Source organism: Phycodurus eques, chromosome 11, assembly GCF_024500275.1.
Source record: "Phycodurus eques isolate BA_2022a chromosome 11, UOR_Pequ_1.1, whole genome shotgun sequence".
In the NCBI taxonomy this organism is placed as follows: Eukaryota; Metazoa; Chordata; class Actinopteri; order Syngnathiformes; family Syngnathidae; genus Phycodurus; species Phycodurus eques.
Window position 1 is genome coordinate 2,075,620 of NC_084535.1, and position 19,242 is coordinate 2,094,861.

Below are 19,242 nucleotides of genomic sequence, written 5' to 3' on the forward strand. Positions count from 1 at the left end.
GTTTCACTAATTGCAATGTGATAGTTGTGGTATGAAGGAAGTGTTTTAAGTCCTCTAAAATTCCTCGTGTGTCTTGTAACATACTTGGTCAATAAAGCTGATTCTGATTCTAATCTCGACTCGGTCCCAGCTATTAAATATAATACGTTGTAATATCTTCAGTATCTCTTTTGTTAGTGTAGCACATTAAACGCTTTCAACCGGACTCACTCGCGCCCCCCCCCCCCCCCCCCCCCCCACACACACACACACGCGGGCGCAGCCTGACGTCATGTGACCTGACATGTTAATTGGCAGCCGGCCTGGACCCAATAACAAGACGGGCTCAGTCCGCCCGTCGGGAGATGTGCTCGTGTTTTTTGGCGGGACATGTTGTTGTCGCGGTTACGTCTCACGCTACCGACCGGCGGGCAGAATATTTCGGCGTGTATCCGGAAACGTGAAACGAAATCCCAAAAAGAAAATACGGGAAGGTGCCAGCTCGAGGTAAACATTTCCAACCTGGACGCGCTCTTCCGATGCCAAGGACTCATTTTGCACGCGCGCGCCGTCAGCTCAGCCGTGACGTAAGACGACGTCTTTGGCTCCGGCCGGCCGTTTTCTACAACACTTGTCCTTATTAGGTGAGTTGGAATCCAGCCCGCCTGCATTTGGGGAAGGGGCGGGGCTCACCCCGGACTGGTTGTCAGCCAATCACATGGGGCAAATGGACAAACAAGCATTCATAACTATTGATAATTCACAGGCGACAATGAAGTTAAGATGTTTAAAAAAAAAATAATAATAATAATAAAAACTCCCGGGCCTGAGCTGAGATTCGAACCCGGAACCTCTCCACAGTGAGGCAGACTCACTAACCACTGGTTTCACCATGCTGGCCTCCCTCACAAACCAATCGGAGTTGAACTCGCAAATGAGACAATGCGACATTCTCTCGCCGCTAATTTGCCGTAATTGTTTTGGCAGAGACGTTGTCACGCTTGCACCAAAGAATGAAGAACATCTTCACTTGTCTCCTTCCTCATGTCACCGTGACGATGGTTTTAAGGGTAAAACACAGTGCGCGTGTGTGTGTGTGTGTGTGTTTCAGGGCCACTTCCCGTCCCGCCCTTCTGGCTTCTCGCCGTCCGTCTCGTTTGGTATTCCGACTGGTCGTCGGGCAGGCAAACGCCACCTGTGCCCTCCGCTCGCCGTCGCCTGCGCGCGCCCCTCAATCGGCCCGTCTGTACCCGGGCGGCTTTGTTTATTTCTTGGGCGAGCTGCGCTCCTCTTTCATGGCCTATCACAATCATCAGCAATCTCCTGCATCGTTCTTCCCCTGATTGAGCTCAACCTGGGGCCCCGGAGCGGGAAAACGTGTTTGTCCGGCCGTGTGTGCGGTCGTGCGTGCGCGCGCGCGTGTGCGTTTGGCCGAGTTTCCAGAACTCGGTGTTCCTCGGGATCACAGATTAGCCAGCGTTGTATTGTTGCCGTGTTGTTTGTGTGTCGGCCAGGCGCCACAAGCGCAGGAAGGCTAACTGTAAGCAAGGAAAGGTGTGTGCGTGCGTGCGTGCGTGCATGCGTGTGAAAGTCGTATTAAAAATGGAAGGTAGCAACTTCAATGTCCTATTGTCATGTAATTAAGTCCGTCCTCGTGTTTTCAGGGAACTGAAGAAATACAATAGAAGCTTCAAAGTCGGGCTGGGCGACCTGGGCCTTAAAATAAAATGTTAATCTCTTTTCCATTTGCTCATAGAAAAATTCAATGACAATGACACAAGCTTTGCTCTTTTTTTTTTTTTTTTTTTTTTTTTCATCTGGGATTATCTTTATTTGTCCAGCTACCAGGCAACTTTTCCCCCTCACAATTACACACAAATAATACAAATAAATAGATTGTTTCTTTACAGATGAATGTGAAAATAAGTGCTTCTTCTTAGTTAAAAAACTTCCCTTTTCAAAGGTTTGGGGTCAGCTAGACAATTTTACATTTTCTGTGAAAAGACACTTGTATTTGTAACATATCTTTTAAGTGTTTGGGATCACTTAGAAATGTCCTTATTTGTTTTTTTCCCCACTTTAATAATTTCTGATTAATTTAGTGTTGTTTTTCTTTCAAAGATAAGCACATCTCCAAGTGACCCCAAAGTTTTGAATGGTAGCGTCGACCACAGTGACGAAATAAAGAAATCAAGTAGTACACAGCCAAGCCAACCAACAAAACCCCCGGGCACATCAGTGAGGTCGACGGCAACAGAGGCGGCAGCAGGCAGGTAGTTCATCTCATTCATGTCCCTCATCATTGCAAAAATATCATTTCTACATTTCGAAGCTGCTGCCGAGTTGCACGTCGGTCCCCATCACTTCGCTAAGGAACGTCCGATTTTCTCCAGTTGAAGGAAATCTCTCTGATCCAGCGGGTGTGACAGGACAGTATTGTTGGGTTGGAATTCATTACAAATTAACCTTGGGGTCGGTCAGCAGACGAGGAAAAGGCTAGCTCGTCTTGAGAAACGATTGTCATAAAGTAGCCTTAATCTTCATGACAAATTGGGTCTTTGCAGTGTGCTATGTGCACTTGTTGGACTTTGGAGTTCAAGTGTGTCTTTAACAAAGAAGACATGATGGTGGACCATCACCATTGTGTGAGTCAGCGTTTGGACAACAGCGGCCATTTTGTGTCCGAGGCAGTTGTGTTTTGGCATCGCTGAAGGACATTTTGTTTCACTTTGGGTCGTGCTAATGTGCGTCAGCAATTTACACACACACGTTGCTCTTTTAAGAACACACGAAGAGGCAGGGTCTTATGTCACATGACCACGACATTTCATATGCACACACACACACACACACAACGCAACACGGCTCTCTTACATATGCAAACACACGTTACAAGCAAACTCAACTACAACTCCAATTCAAATGAAGTTGGGACGTTGTGTTAAACATAAATAAAAACAGAACACAATGATTTGCATGTTCAAGCGATATTTAATTGAATGCGCTACGTAGCGTCCGTAAGTGCAACTTGAAACTCTACTATGCAAAGCAAAAGCCATTTATCAACAACACACAGAAACTCCGCCGGCTTCTCTGGGCCCGAGCTCATCTAACGCAAAGTAGAAAAGTCTTCTGTGGTCCGACAAGTCCACATTTCAAATAGTTTTTGGAAATTGTGGACGTCGTCTCCTCCGGGCCAAAGAGGAAAAGAACCATCCGGACTGTTATGGACGCAAAGTTCAAAAGCCGGCATCTGTGATGGTATGGGGCTGTGTTAGTGCCAATGGCATGGGTAACTTACACATCTGTGAAGGCACCATTCATGCTGAAAGGTACATACAGGTTTTGGAGAAACTTATGCTGCCATCCAAGCGACATCTTTTTCATGGACGCCCCTGCTTAATTCAGCAAGACAATCCCAAACCACATTCTGCACGTTACAACAGCGTGGCTTCGTAGTAAAAGAGTGCGGGTACTAGACTGGCAGGCCTGCAGTCCAGACCTGTCTCCCATTGAAAATGTGTGGCGCATTATGAAGCGTAAAATACGACAACGGAGACCCCGCACTGTTGAACGGCTGAAGCTGTACATCGAGCAAGAATGGGAAAGAATTCCACCGACAAAGCTTCAACAATTAGTGTCCTCAGTGCCCAAACATTTATTGAATGTTGTTCAAAGAAAAGGTGAAGTAACACCGTGGTAAACATGACCCTGTCCCAGCTTTTTTGGAACCGGTTGCAGCCATCAAATTCTAAGTTAGGATTATTTGCTAAAAACAATAAATGTTTATCGGTTTGAACATTAAATGTCTTATCTTTGTAGTGTATTCAATTAAATATAGGTTGATTTGCAAATCTTTGTATTCTGTTTTTATTTGTTTAACACAACATCGCAACTTCATTGGAATTGGGGTTGTAGATGACACACACACACATATACATACAGCATACTGCACTGCATATGTACACACACACGCGCATTACATATGTGATCAGACATATTACACACAAACTCACCTTGATGAACTGTACACACACACACACACACACACACACACACACCTACAAACACACATACGTTGATGTACAAGCACATAAACTAAGGTATCACGCATGCAGACGCTCACTCACTCACACACACACACACACAGGTTGATATGCACAAGTTGACACTATATGCAACACACGTACTGCACGCTCACAGTTACATGGCTAAACCACACACACACACAGACACACATAAATGTAAACACTTGCTGTTTTTTGGAGGCCTCGTGTTTCCTATAAGCACCCCTCAGCTTGTTATCACAACACAAGAAGACTGTGTGTGTTTGAATGCAAAACACAACACCTGAGCACATGCTTTTAGGTCAAAGGTAAACGCATGTTTGACTTAGTGTGTCACGCTTCATGTTGCCATGGAGTCTGAGAGAGAGTGAATTTGAGTGCTTTTGTGTGTGTGTGTGTGTGTGTGTGTGTGTGTGGACCAGACCCCCAGTTTGTAGTCCCATCACTTTTGGAATACAAACATGGCCGCCAAATGTGGCTGCGTTGCACACTGTCGGACCGCAAATGTTTTCAAGACGTTTCCCAATGTGTTGACGAGCCGCAAGATGTTCGCACGGGTGGCACAGAGGAAGCCGGACGCGCCGACAAGGCCGCCGAGCGCGCTTACGTCTTTTCCTGCGTGGAGATCAGAGTCACGCGGCCGGCCAAACGTCTGGCGTCGTGGCGCTCGTTTATCTTCCTCGCCGGCTTTCAACCGCGTCTTTCCGCACCTCAAATTAGCCTTGGCATTGGCGGCGGTGAGCACGAAGATGAAGATGATGACGCTCTCGGCATCGCACGCACGCGCTGCCTGATGAAAACAATAAAGTCATGTCTGCTTTCCTCTATGCTCACTAATGACACTGTTGATGGCGTTTGGCCCCGCGGCACATCTGAACCAGGCCTTAAAAGTGTGTGTGTGTGTGTCAAGGAAACACACCCGCGCACCCACATGCATGCACTCACGCACACTCACAGAATCACTCACGGCTTCGCTCACTCACGCATACATACACTCGCGCACATGCACTATCACTCCCAAAATGGCCCATAGCCTCACTTAGATGCACACACGCACAAAACCCCTGCCGTCAGCCATATTTGTAGTCCTGAAGTCATGGGACTATAGGGGATTCTGGCCCCCCCTCCCCCTGCTCAACCCGACTTTATCAAACATCGACATATTGGCTAAAGTTTGTCTGTGCGAGTGAGCGCACGCTGTCGTGCGATGATGGCTATCGGACGTAGCTTCGCTCAAAGCTCATCTTGCTCTGTCTCAGACTCTTGGTCAACTCATTTTCAACCACTGTGTTGAAATGGATGATCTCAGCGTAGGAATGTAGTGTTGGAAGAATTTCCTGAGCGTCTCGCAGCTGTACCGGAGTACACCGAACGTGTCGCAGTGGAAACCCATCATTTATTTTGTTCTCCTTTCGCCCCATTCGACATTCGTCAATGTGCGGTAGTCGTTGGTTACCACAGAGCAGAGCGCCGGTGAGCATTGTTGTATGCGTTGCTGCGCCGCGTGTGATAAAGTAGTAGTCGTTTGAAGGTTTCTAATTACCGTAACGTCGATGCCAATTTCAATGAGGCTACAGCACAGTCAAAAAGTTGGTGTCCAGGATCAAAGACGAAGAACAAGGACCCCGATCTGGCACCGCCAGATGATCTGTCACCTTTTGAACCTTTAAAAGAAGGAGTTACAGAGCAGCCCTTCTCTGATGGCCGACAAGTTAAGCAAGGTGTTAAAAAAAATAGGGGAGGGGGGGGGGGGTTAAAAGCACAGCCAACGAAGTTTTTACGTGGCTGGCGTACATGCCCCCCTCCCCTGTTCATCGTTGGACAGTCGGTGTTGAGAAAGAGGGGAGATTAAAAAGTTAGCGATCAAATCCCCACTTTTTGGGCTTTATTTCTGTGTTTATATTACCTCTATCGCAATAAATAGAGGGGAAAGGGACACTGGCAGCACGGTGGACGACTGGTTAGCACATCTGCCTCACAGTTGTGAGGTTGCGGGTTCAAATCGGGCCTCGTCTGTGTTGTTTGCATGTTCTCCTCGTGCCTGGGTGGGTTTTCTCCGAGTACTCCGGTTTCGTCCCTCATCCCTAAAACACGCATGGTAGGTTGATGGAAGACTCTAAATTGCCCGTAGGTGAGAATGTGAGTGCCGATGGTTGTTTGTTTCGATGTGCCCTGCGATTGGCCGGCGACCGGTTCAGGGTCTACCACGGCTCTCGCCCGAAAATAGCTGGGATAGGCTCCAGCACGCCCGCGACCCGCGTGAGGAGAAGCGGTACAGAAAATGGATGGATGGATGGAAAAGGGGACTTGCGACGCAACTTTTTGTCTGGCCCTCGTACGTTAGCATTAAGCTAGCGGACGTTTGTTGATGAAATGAAAGAGATCCAACTTATTTTCTCCTATCGCGAGTGTGTCAAGAACGTATCCCTGCAGTTGACTACAGCGGCAAACGGGAAGCTTTTCACTCGTTGGCCGTGGTTGTGCCTTATCACGGAGCGTAGTCACTTGTGGGGATTCCAGACAGGAAAGGCCTCGCTGGCAAGGGTGGCGAGCACATCAGAAGAGTCGATGCTCTGCCAGGAGCCCCGCCGCCGCCGCCGCCGCCGCCCCCATTGTTTGGCATCCTGCAACTTTGTACGTCCACAATGGACGCGCACAATCAAAGGGTGACCACACGCATACACAGCCACCACACACTCATTAGTGCATAGATTAATGAGTGTAAACAGCAGGGAGACGCACTGATGGCACATTGGATAGAAAATCATGAAGATCTGTGCTCAGCCTTTTCCTGGACATTATCTCCATTGCGTGTTTGTGTGTGTTTCTTGATGATTGTGTGTGTGTGTGTGTGTGTGTGTCCGCGCACACTCACTTGCAGTTCTTGGAATCACTGATTATTCTTGGGGGGGAAATAAAAGGTTTTGGCGGGGCCTCAAAACGACCGCCAACTGAACTATTTTTGGCAAATGAATATGTATGCATATCAGGGGTCCCGATTCCAATCCCGCCCACTGCCCAAAATTTCACTCACTAGCCCCCCATTGGAAAGTTTGAAAAAAATCAAATCTGCCCCGGAAACCAGTTTCACCGATCGACACAATGTTGGGTGGGCGTGTGTCACGACCCCTGCCCCTTTCATTGTCGGTGCGAGCAGTCAGTAAGGCCGACGACTTTTCCCCCCGTCGTGTCTTTTGGGAATTTGTTGACTACCGCAGCTTAGTAGAGGAAGGATATGAAAAATGTGCTTACGGAAAAGTGGCTACGAGACGAGGCGATACTTCCAATACGATATTTACAAGAGCGCCACCTGTCACTCTTTGACAAATTCAAGATAATGGCAATATATCGATCAGATGTTGCCTTGACATGAAAGTCTCCGACCAGCTACGAGTGTGTCTTCAATTGGTGAAATAAATGCCGTAGACTCGCTCCCAAGGTCGATGACTAGCTAACTAGCATGGCTAACATCAACTTGTTCCCGCTCTGACGTTACTTCACAAAGTGGCGAAAAGCTGGTTGGAAAATAGCTCCTCGTTTTCTGAGAAGTAAGTGCCCGTACTGTTGCACTGCATTTTGATTTTCTTTATATCGATATATAGATTATATAGATTTTTATATAGATTTTTTTTTTTTTTTTTTTATATAGATATATAGATTTTTCTTTATATCTAATCTACCAAATATTGAATATGTTGTTTAAAAATGAAAGTGCATCATGGAAAAAAAGTACATTTCCCCCAACATTTCAAAGGAATGGATTTTCGAGCTGTAATTGCAATTTTATCAAGGTTATCATACTGACCCATGCCTGATATTGAACAGGAAGTCGGCCATTTTGGTCTGCAAGAAAAATTCGGGACGAACTCCTTCTACGGAAATCAGCCCAAAATGTTTTTGTCTACGCCGTTTAATGTATGGCTGCTTGCGCCTTGACTTTCTGTTGTGCTTGTTGACCTTTTGAGTCACATACTTTCAATTCCTGCGATGTTCAGTTCTTATCTTGGCCTCAGACTCTCTGGTGTGTGCATCTTTACTTGCTGTGCGGCCAGCATTACATTGGGAATGCAGTCGAAATGTTGCGTGTATTCAGCAGCCTTGTAACACCCCGAATCTTTGAAGGCCTTGACTCGGTCGGGCTCGACTCCCAAAAGTCTCTTGTCGTGTCTCGGTCTCGGTCTCGGACTGGCCGGACTCTGGATTTTCTGTCAACACCGGCGCTGATTTGCTACCCTTCAACTTCATTGAATGTGATCATAAGGAGAAGCGCTCGGCTCAGGACAGGACTCCGTTTTTGATGCCATCCAGGATTCTGACACTTGACAGTGCGCTTGTCTTTTGGGACAAAAACCATGACCGATTCCCACAACTGCACAAGTTCCTGCCTCCTCTGCAGCACCCGAGGGGCCTTATCATGAAACCCCACCTTGAACGTTTCAGTCACAAAATGCTGCGGTCTCCTTCTTAAATGGAACCGAGCTCCCCCTTAAAGCTTCATTTTTCAATAACATCCTAAGATTTGTGTTTTTGCAGGAATTTATTTGAGATTTTTGCATCTTGTGCTTTGTCTGTCAAATGTATTTAAAAGAAAATGCCCTTAAACTGCGCAACCTTGTCTTGGTTTTTAAAATAGATTATTTCTTTTTTATGACGTCGGTCTTGCCACGCTCTCGACCTTGCCTCGGTCTCCACCTTGACTCGGTCTCGACTCCCAAACGTTTTAGTCTTGTTTCGTGGTCTCCGGCAAGTCTCGGTGTTGCATCGTGTGGTCTCGAACGCGTCGATATTTAGCTGACCTCTGTTAACCCGGCAAGCATCGTGGCGGTTTGAAAGCGTCACGGTGGTGTGAAAATGCCCTTAAAGTGAAAAGCTGCGTAACACCTCCACGTGATGTCTGCCGGCGAGGAGCGATGGCCGGCCGAGAGCCAATAAATGACCGTCCTTTGTCACCTCTCGCTGCGACTGCAGTCAATCAAGCTGTGATTAAATCACTTGTTTGCCGTACACAAACAAAGAGGACTTTTATACGTGGTCGATCCAAGATGTGCGTTGTTAGTTTTGTATTTATCGTGTCAACAGATGTTCATCACTTTTAATCGGTGTTGGCTCACATGCGAGCCCAAATTCTCCGCCGTGCTCCGCTCGCATGCAATGAGGGAAAAAAATATTTTTGGGCAAATAAGCGTTATCCATCTTTCTAGTGTATGTGGTTGAAATGTTGTGGTAGAAATCTTGTGTGTGTATATATGCATGTGTCGTGAGTGTATATATGTAGCAATTCTTTTTTTCTTTTTTTTTTTAAACACAAAACCTAGCAGATACATGCTTCTCGTTGGTGGTCGATATTTTAATTTGTTTTTAGAATTTTTTTTTTCTACAAATTGTTAGTAATTATGAGATACAACATGCATTATGTTGGCCAGTTAAACTTAAGAGGTTCAAATTCTTTTTTTCAAATAACATTATTAGGATTGTTCAAGATATACATATCAACTTTGTTTTTACACAAAAATCTATTAAACACCAAATTAGGAGGTATGTGCTTTTCATTGGACAGTCAAGGACATTTATTTAATACATTTTAATCAAAATAGAAAAATATGAAAGTAAAAAGGCTTAATTTTAATCAGAGAATCACAGAGTGTTTTTTTTAATCTAAAATCTGTCAAATAAAAAAAACTTTAGTAGGAGATACTGTACGTGGGTTTTCATTGGTGAGTCACAGCATTTAAAAGTGATTTTTAAATTGAATTGAATTTTTTTGTAAATGGTTTAATTGGGCAGTCAATACATTTGAAAAAAATGAAACAAAAATTTAAAAGAATGGTGGACTTTTTTCATTGGACATTCGGGAACACTTATGTAATTAAAAAAATAACGTAATTAAAAAATAGGTGGTACATGGTTTTCATTTGGCAGTCACTAATTAGTCACTAACCCTCAACCCTTAAAACAAAATAAAAAAAGATGATTTCATTGAGCAGTTAATCTCGCTCTCATCTTTGTCTTAGTAAACAATTGAACATTTAAAAAACATCTCAATTTCTGAATCAAAATGCCAGGAAAGAAAGAACGAAAGAGAGAAAGAAAGAAGTGCTTTTTATCAGGCAGTCCCAATAGTGAATTTGTGATGTTGTTTTGTGTTGCTCAGGAGCAGCTCGGAGCGTCGCAAGGAGAAGTCCCGCGACGCCGCTCGCTGTCGCCGCAGTAAAGAAACGGAGGTTTTCTACGAGCTGGCTCGCCAGCTCCCTCTGCCGCACAGCGTCAGCGCTCACCTGGACAAAGCGTCCATCACGAGGCTCGCCATCAGCTTCCTGCGCACGCGCCGACTCTTTGCCAGCGGTACGCGCGCCCACACGACGTTTGTAAAATATTTGTTGGCCTCCGTGTCGCTTTTAATTTCGAAGCTTTATCAAGACGTGCGCTATTGTTTTCACGTTCCTCAAAGTGTCAACGTCAGCGTGGACGTCACCGTACTGTGTTCCTGAGACTTTCCTGACTTTATGTATTATATCCAGTCACTGTGTTGATTTTATAGTGCCAAGTGGCAGTTATCGTTACTAACCAGTGTTATCTATTGTATTGATTGCATGATTTGTCTATGTTGCTTGGGCTTTGACTTTCCGGATTATTTCGACTCTTTGTAGTTGTTTCTATTCGCACCGTGTGCATATATTCCTTAAAAAGTCTCAAATGTGATTATCCAAAACAAAGACTGGAATTATCCTTTAAAAAAAGACACATCATTCACATAATATATTACTGTCCCTTTGCTGATTATTTCCACTCATTCCGTTCATTTCTCTTGTGCCGTCGTCATGAAGATCAATTTGATTTATTCCCTGTTTGGTCTTTGCCTTTGTGGATTATTTCGAGTCAATGTGGTTATTTGTAGTTCACCAAGTGGCAAGGAAGGATCACGTTGGTTAGATGATCCGTTTGTGTTGTTTTTTTAGGCTTTGACTTGGATTATTCAAAGTCCTTCTGGTGATGTTTATTACATGCGACGACCGTTATCATTATTAACTGAGGCTCGAGGATCGGATTTATTAATGACATGATGTGCTTTTGAGTTTTAACTTGGTAGACTATTTGCTTTCATTCGATTGGTTCGCACAAATCTTTAAGAAGTCTTAAATGTGGTTTTCCCAAGTCACCCTGCATCTATCTTGACTTTGTGGATCATTTCGAGTCGCTCTTGTTGGCAGTTATCATTAGTAATTCCTTAGTTATATGATGTGTCGGGCTTTAACTGTGGATTATTTCATTTCATTAGCCCGCTGTCCACGTACCCTGACAATGTCTCAATGTGAAAAAAAATTCCCAAATTAAGCCCTGAGTTATCCTGCATCTTGGCTGACTTTGTGTATTATTTCAAGTCATTCTGGATCATTCTCCATTGCCAAGTGGCCTTTAGCTGCAATTACTGCATCGGTTACTTGCCTGCACGTTGCGCGCGTGCCTGAGGCTGAACTTTTGCTTTGTGGATGATTTCCATTTGTCTTGCGGCAGGTGGCTAAAAGCGCGTAGAGGAGGAGACGGGAGAGCCGAAAGTGCATGCGAGGACAGCGAGATGGGTGTCGCGATTAAAAAGCTGAGCGAGATGCGAGGGGAGATCGGAGAGGAAGTGAAGGCCTCTGCCCAACGGCGGACGGCTGCCGGCATTACTGCAGCTAGCCATAACAGCCCCTCGACGTGGCGCCGACATGCTCACGCGCACACACATATGTACACACACACGCCTTCAAGTCAGGTTTTGCTGCAAACTCGTTTACATTATTTATGTCACCCTTCGCGCACATCTTTATTCAGCGTCACTATTCCTGCATCTTTGGCACGCAACAAAAAAGACTGGAATTAGCCTTTAGCTTAGCGTCGTCGGCGTAGAACTCAAATTTGCCGCGCGCGCTACAATATTTTCCGTTCATCCATTTTCTGAGCCGCTTCGGGGCGAACATGCAAACTCCGCACAGGCGGGGCCGGGATTTGAACGCCGGTCCCCGGAACTGCGAGGCAGACGCTCTCACCGTGCCCCCACAATATTTTGCATTTAGTAATTTTTCTTATGCTTTCTGGCACTATCAGGTCACTTATTAATATTAACAAATTATTGTTCATCTTTTGTTGTATATTATCGAAAGAAGTATGTTTGTGATATTGCCTAGGTTATGGTATAGCAATCGCCGAACATAATGTACTACACAATTCTATACGATACTACATTTTTTGCGAGCTTTGTAGTTTGTCATCGTTTTAATATCGGGGATAAGACTCGTTTCGGCTCAACCGAAAACCTGTCAAGGTGTCTTTGCGTGTCATCAAACTGAACCATTTGTTTGTTTTCTGAGCCCACGTTTCGAGACCGTTCTTTTGTTTTCGACGCGTTTGTCCCATATCACGCTGACAGCCGTATGTTGTCACCAGAGATGGAAATGGAAACGTGTTTCATGTCGTGGGGCACAACTGTGCTAAGCTAGGCGAAGCTCCTGTCAGCTAGCTGTTGATGTGCTGTGCGCCTCGGTAGTCAACAACAAAAAGAAAAATTAATGAAAAGTTAAAATCCCAATATTGATGGGAAAAAAAAGCCTTATCGTAAACCCTGTCAAGAAGTCTGCGTGTGTCGTCAAGCGTGTCCTGTTTCGGATTGGTCAATAAAGCCAAACGCGATCACGTGACGTGTTCCCGGCGGCCATTGTGGTCCGAGCGGGACGCTTACGCAACCCAAGAACAACAGAGAGAGGAAAGTGCAACCGGGCTCCAAATGTCCGCTAATCACAGCTAAGTATGTAGGCCAAAGGTGCCTGCCGCCGCCGGCCTTTTGGAGCGGACCCCGGAGACTCCCCCGTGAGAAAGCTCTCGGGCTCCCCCCCACCGGCCGTGCTGGAAGTTTTGAGAGGTCAAAGTCTTATCGGAGGGAAGCACTGGAGGAACTGCGATCTTCCCCTCGGACCCCCCCAAAGCGCAACCGGCCCGCCCTCCCTCCCTCCCTCCTCCTCCCTCCCTCCTCCTCCCTCCTCCTCCCTCCTCCTCCCTCCTCCCTCCTCCCTCTTCCACTGCTGGCCTTTGTGGATGAACTCACACACACGCTCACAATTTCAATTTGTCACGTCCAAGGAGATAACTTGCACCACAACGTTATTATCTAAATAATAGAATAGTTTTCACTTGAACTGGCCGAAGGGCCCTGCAAATTGCGTCTGCAAACCCAAATAGGTGACCTCCTGTTATTTTTCTGCCGTGGGTTCTCGAGACGTTATTTGTGGATGATGCGCTTCTAAACATCAACCATCGTCAACCAAATTTCGTGCAGATTGCAGAATCTGGTGTCAGGGGCTGATGTCTTTTTGTTGTTGTTTTGTCGAAGCAAAATGGCTAACTTCTTTCTTGTTCGATTTTTCTGCCACGGTTCTTGACTTTTTCCTACGTCCTAAATGCGTCTGTACCAAATTCCGCTCACTGATATCGAGACTCTTAAAATGCGTCAATTGTTGCATCTGAGGACGGCAACAATTGCTTTCAACGTGAAACGCTTGTGACCTGCGAGTCTGGTGTGTTGAACTTCACATCCCGATTCCCGGCTGCCCGCGCTCTCCCAACAAACGGCCGGCTTTGATCGACCGTATGAAAGGCGAAGATGATGAGACAACCAAAATGTACCCCTCACCGTCTGGGCACAGCGACAATTGCTTTCGACGCAAAAAAAGAAAACGAGTGACCCCCGCTATCTATCCCCTTGTACACCGCTGTGAAAGGCGCGGATGGTAGATGACGTGACAATTGCTTTCGACACCGAGGGCGACGGCCAACGGGTGTCGGGTGTTCAACTTTACGCGCAGCCGGCCAGTGTGAAAAGAGGTAAACGGTCTAAAGTGTTTCGCGCTCGAGCGAGCTAAACGTTCAAACAGTGTGGCCGGTCAGTGCTCGTTTGAGGAAGTGCACCGTAGCGTGTGCACACAAATGTGCGCCTTTCTAATGTGTGTCTGCGTGTGTCTGCGTGCGTGCCCTCAGGCTGCAACGGCGGCGATGACGAGCACATGAGCAGCTTGTACCTGAAGTCTCTGGAGGGCTTCATCACCGTGGTAACGTCGGACGGCGACATGATCTTCCTGTCCGAGAACATCAACAAGTTCATGGGTCTCACGCAGGTATATGCGCGCGCGCGCGCACACACACACTGAAAGATAACCGATTGTCTTTAGTAAATTAAATGTAGTCATTGAAAGAATTGATTGTATTTACAAAACACATTTTTGTATTATCATATCTTTAAGTATAATTGTAATGAGTTTTAGCTATTTCCCTTTAATCTACAACGTCACAAAAAGTGTGTTAGCGAGTGTGTTTGCAATTGTATTCTTTCAATTAAAAGTGTTCTTGAAATAAATATGAATCATGTTTATCAGTTAAATTACAGTTCGTATTATCGTGCGTTTCGGTAACCCCCCCACTGGGCATGTGCAAAACAGTCCGGTCGTCTTTTGTGATCTGCTTACAAAAAAAGCAAAATAAATTTCTAATTGCGTTATACACGCATGTTTGGCCCGTAAATTCGATTTGTGTGGTATCCTAACGCGTTTAGGTGTATCTTAAAAGTCTACTTGAGTCAATAATGAGATTTTGTCTTAACAGCAGACAGCTTTGCGGCTTTATTGTTGTTGCTTTGAAGACCAGAGCAATCATCATCAAACCGCTTTTGTATTTATCGACGCTGGTCCTTTCAAGTAACCATGGGAACCAACCATTTGGTTTATTTTGAGGCGTCTTTTAACAGCTTTTCACTCTCAACACGTTTGCATCATGTGTTAAATGTGTTTGCTGTATTTGTGTTGTTGCCAGGTGGAGCTGACCGGCCAAAGCATCTTCGACTTTACGCACCCGTGTGACCACGACGAGATCAGAGAGAACCTCAGCCTGAAGACAGCCAGTCAGTGTGACCCCTAACCCCCCCCTCACCCCACTTCACATGCACAAACATATCGTGGCTGTTTTGAGTCATTTGATTCTTAACCAATATAAAGTCCTGAAAGTAGCTTGAGAACAAATCTATCAACTCTCTTGAACTGTCTGAAAAATCCGCCTGTGCCCTCCCGCCGCGGCGGGAGCTGCGTGGAATTACGTCGCCTCAAGATTGAAAGTCTGGACAACATCCACGCTCAGCTTGAAATCAATCAGTATTGGGCGGGTGGCTTTTGTTACCATGACGACCAGGGGCAGCGCTTAAGGCGCAAAGCGAGGGCTACCCAGTGTTGCCAACTTAGCAACTTTTCCCGACCTCTCCTGTGACTATTTGTCAGTAAAAAAAAAAAAAGAAAAAGCAACTAGCAACAAATCTAGTGACTTTATGATCTGTTATTGGAGACCCCCCCTCATAAAATTGTTGTTACCGTTGTTGCGACTTGTCCAATCGAGTCACCACAGCGAGTCGCTTGCATGATTGATTTGGCACGGTTTTTACGCCGGCATTTTTATGAATTTTTTTACCCGAGCTTAGGACCGCGGCTGTGAAGTGAGCGCCGGTACATATTTGATTGTATTTCCCATAACGGCGGCAGCACTTGATCACCGGGCCACCGAATTGCGCTTTGTCAAAACACCTCTCACCCCCACGTCGACCACCTCGACAAACAAAACATATGTGCCCGCTTATCAGAAGCTAATTCCGGTAACACTAAGAGCTAACTAAATTTAGATGCCAGATATTACAAATTCCGTTCGGCGCAATCACGAACACATTTTCTTTAGAAATAGTCAAATGATAAAAATAAGGTCTTAATGCTTTAATTTGACACTTAGTAGGTGGACACAAGTATTTGTATACAAAGCATTAAAAAAGTCACTTTTACATCATTTTCTCCTTTAAAGCTGAAATTTGACACATTCATCGCACGCTAATGGTTTTATTTCAAATCAATGATGGTGTATAAAGGCAAAATCATAACAACTGTACCTTCAAGTGAAATATATTTGCTGACATCAGCATATTTCAGGCCACCTGACCGAGACAACGTAAATGCGCTTGTGGGTCAAAAATGAAGCCCCACACTAGTTACGTAACGTCCGTTATCTCATGAGAGCGACATACGACCGTGGGCTCAGAGGTCATTTCGACAGCCGTGTGTGTGTGTGTGTGTGTGAGTGAGAGAAAGTCACACACACACGACATTACACACATGCCTTCGATAAGACTTATCAGCGGTGCAAGCGGAGCAATCTGGTTTGTTTCACAGTTCCTTTTCCTCTCTCTCTCTCTCTCTCACACACACACACACACACACACACACACACACACGAGCGCCCTAATATGTCTCACTCTTGCCGAGGAGTGACACGCTTTGAGAAAAAAAGTCCAAGAAGATGAAAATGAAGTGTTTTGATTTTTGCAAAAAGAATCTGCACTCATTTCAAATCAATATCGGCCAGCCTTTGAAAAAGTCATTTTTCAGCAAAAGTGTCACATGTGACTGGTGTCAGCCAATCAGAAGGCTCGGTAGCACCCTGACCAAGATCCGCAGTCAACAAAGCCAAATGACAAAGATGTAAACAAACAGGAGGCCAGCCAGTGACGTGTTTTCAAATCAAGTGACGCACTCCTCGTTTCTTTTTGTTGTTGTTTTCCCAGGCGGCGGCTTTGGAAAGAAGAGCAAAGAGCAGGGCACCGAGCGGGATTTCTTCATGCGGATGAAATGCACGGTGACCAACAGGGGGCGCACCGTCAATCTCAAGTCGGCCAGCTGGAAGGTGCGATCGGCTGCCGTCAGTTGACAAGACTATAAATAGCACGAGAAGCTAACGTAGCAGTCGTTTGTACTCCCGACTTAAATGGACCGAAAAGTCGAAGATAATCGGCGTGGAATTCCTTTGTTTACAAAAAGCTGATTGATGCCGCTCCTGGCTGGAAGTCCAACACGGGATGGGGAGTAGAGCCCACCAAAATAAAGGCAGTAAACATTAGAATCAAAGAGCATAAACAGGGAAGATCCAAATCAGTCCTTCTGTTCACAAAAAGCTGATCGATACCACCCCCGACTGAGTCAAAACCTACCAAAATAAAAGCAGTAAACATCGCTTTTTAATCAGTCCTTTGTACACAAAGTGTCCGCTAGCTGCTAACAAGCCTGCGTTAATTGGAAGTATACATTTACCAAAATTAAAGCTGGAAACTTTGCACAACAGAAGATCCAAATCAAAATCCGTTGTTCACAAAAAGCTGCCCGATGCTGCTGGCTGAGCATCCCGACAAACCAATGTGGATGGAAAGTCGAAAACTACCAAAATAATCATGCCAAATATCACTTAACAATCCAACAGATGTAGTAGATGCTAAACAGATGATCCAAATGAAATCTGTTATTCACAAAAGCTGATTGCTAATAGGAAGTCGAGATCTACCGAAAGAAAGTGGCTTAACAATCAAACAGCACGACGGCTGTCCACAGCCAATCCGAACGAAGGTCGTTTGATGACGTGAAGTGCGGTGGTGTCGCCGGCAGGTGCTGCACTGCACGGGCCAGCTGAAGATGTACACGAGCTCCCCGCAGCGTCCGGCGTGCGGCTTGAAGGAGCCGGCGCTCACCTGCACCGTCCTGATGTGCCGGCCCGTCCCGCACCCGGCCAACATCGAGGCTCCGCTGGACAGCAGAACCTTCCTGAGCCGACACAGCATGGACATGAAGTTCACCTACTGCGACGACAGGTGCGCCGTCTCATTTGCTACTGTTTTGGCTAGCAACCCAGCTGGACTGGGCTCAGAAGTCAACTCTTTCAATGTGTGTGAACAATCGCAAAAACGTCAGCGCAGGGCGGCGTTTATTGTTCTTCCGTAGACGCCCGATTAGTAGTTGAGACACATTCTTTCACTTTGTCATCATTTAATTGAGTAATTTTAATGTGCTCGTTGGCTTTGCAACAGACTTCAATGAGCACAGGGAGGCGTGTATTATTTATTTGAGGAGAGGCGTTCATTTCTGTGATGGACCCACTTTAAGGTTACGTCTCCATGGTAACGGTGATGCGGCATGACCAAAGGCTGGTTTTCAATCTTTGCTGGCAGACGGAAGACATTGGTGTGTGTGTGTGTGTGTGTGTGCGCGCGCACACACACACACACACACACACACACACTGATTGGGGTTACACAACCTTGTGCATGCAGACTTGTAATCTTTTCAAGCTGCTCATGCGGGACAAAGGTTTCTTTTGGGCGAGTGTGTGGGCGTGCATGTGTGTGTGTTGTGTATGCGTGACTCCACTACAAACAAGGGCCCATTTTTTTATTTCAGCCAATTTTTTAGGGGGTGGTTAATAGTGGCTCAAATCCTGTGTCCAATTAAGTGAATGAGTTTATTGAAGGTGCTGGCGCTTGTTAGAGGGAACACACACACACACACACACACACACACACAGTGGTCGCAGTGAGAAAAGGAGGTCTCACTCGGCAAAAAGGGCTTCTGTCAAAAAGTCGTGCGTCATTGGCAACCAAGGCAGCACTAATGATGAATCGCGCGGAGTGGCCACGAGAGCGCGGCAGACATGAGTTCAATCGGTTAAAATTTGCCGATTCCAAATATTTTATGCGTTGCCTCGTTACCGGTCACAAAAACACAGTTTCCATGCTTTTTTTCATTTGACAAATGTTTGGTTAGGTGCTGCCGTTTCGGTTAGCAACAGAGCTCAGCAGTTAACGTTAAGTCACAGCCTATAGATATTTCTTTGAACTGAGATTTAAATGACACGTCGTAACCGTTTTCTTTCCTGGTTTCTTTCCTGTTTATTCATCGTTAACAATGTTAGCGTTAGTTCAGTGAAAGTAAATTTGAAAAAAAAAAAACGTATTTATTTTCTATTAAGATGAATTATGTTTATTGAGATGTGTAGAAACGTGTGTGTGTGTGTGTGTGTGTGTGTGTGTGTGTATATAGGGTGACGGAGTTGATGGGCTACACACCTGACGATCTGCTGGGCCGCTCGGTCTATGACTTTTATCACGCTCTGGACTCGGACAGCGTCACCAAGAGCCACCAAAACCGTAAGACGCGCACACACAGACACACTCACACACATGCATTTATTTCACACACATTACCCTTCCGTCATGTCAGTGTTGATGAGTGCAGGGGAGGTCTGCCGTTCTTCGGATGATGTTGTGGGGTCTTTCGTGACCTCTTGGATGAGCCGTCGCTGCGGTCTTGGGTTAATT

The 19,242-nt window shown here is 45.8% G+C and overlaps 1 protein-coding gene across 1 annotated transcript in view; it reads left to right on the forward strand.

Annotated features, from left to right (window-relative positions):
- Positions 1-1,022: 1,022 nt before the first annotated feature.
- LOC133409488 (endothelial PAS domain-containing protein 1-like) overlaps positions 1,023-19,242 on the forward strand; it is a 32,150-nt gene continuing 13,930 nt past the window's right edge. Inside the window, 8 exon segments of the mRNA XM_061689554.1 lie at positions 1,023-1,049; positions 2,101-2,252; positions 10,198-10,388; positions 14,055-14,191; positions 14,883-14,970; positions 16,666-16,784; positions 17,537-17,739; positions 18,965-19,071. Of these exon segments, the coding sequence (XP_061545538.1) occupies positions 1,038-1,049; positions 2,101-2,252; positions 10,198-10,388; positions 14,055-14,191; positions 14,883-14,970; positions 16,666-16,784; positions 17,537-17,739; positions 18,965-19,071 (1,009 nt within the window). The 5' untranslated portion in view covers positions 1,023-1,037.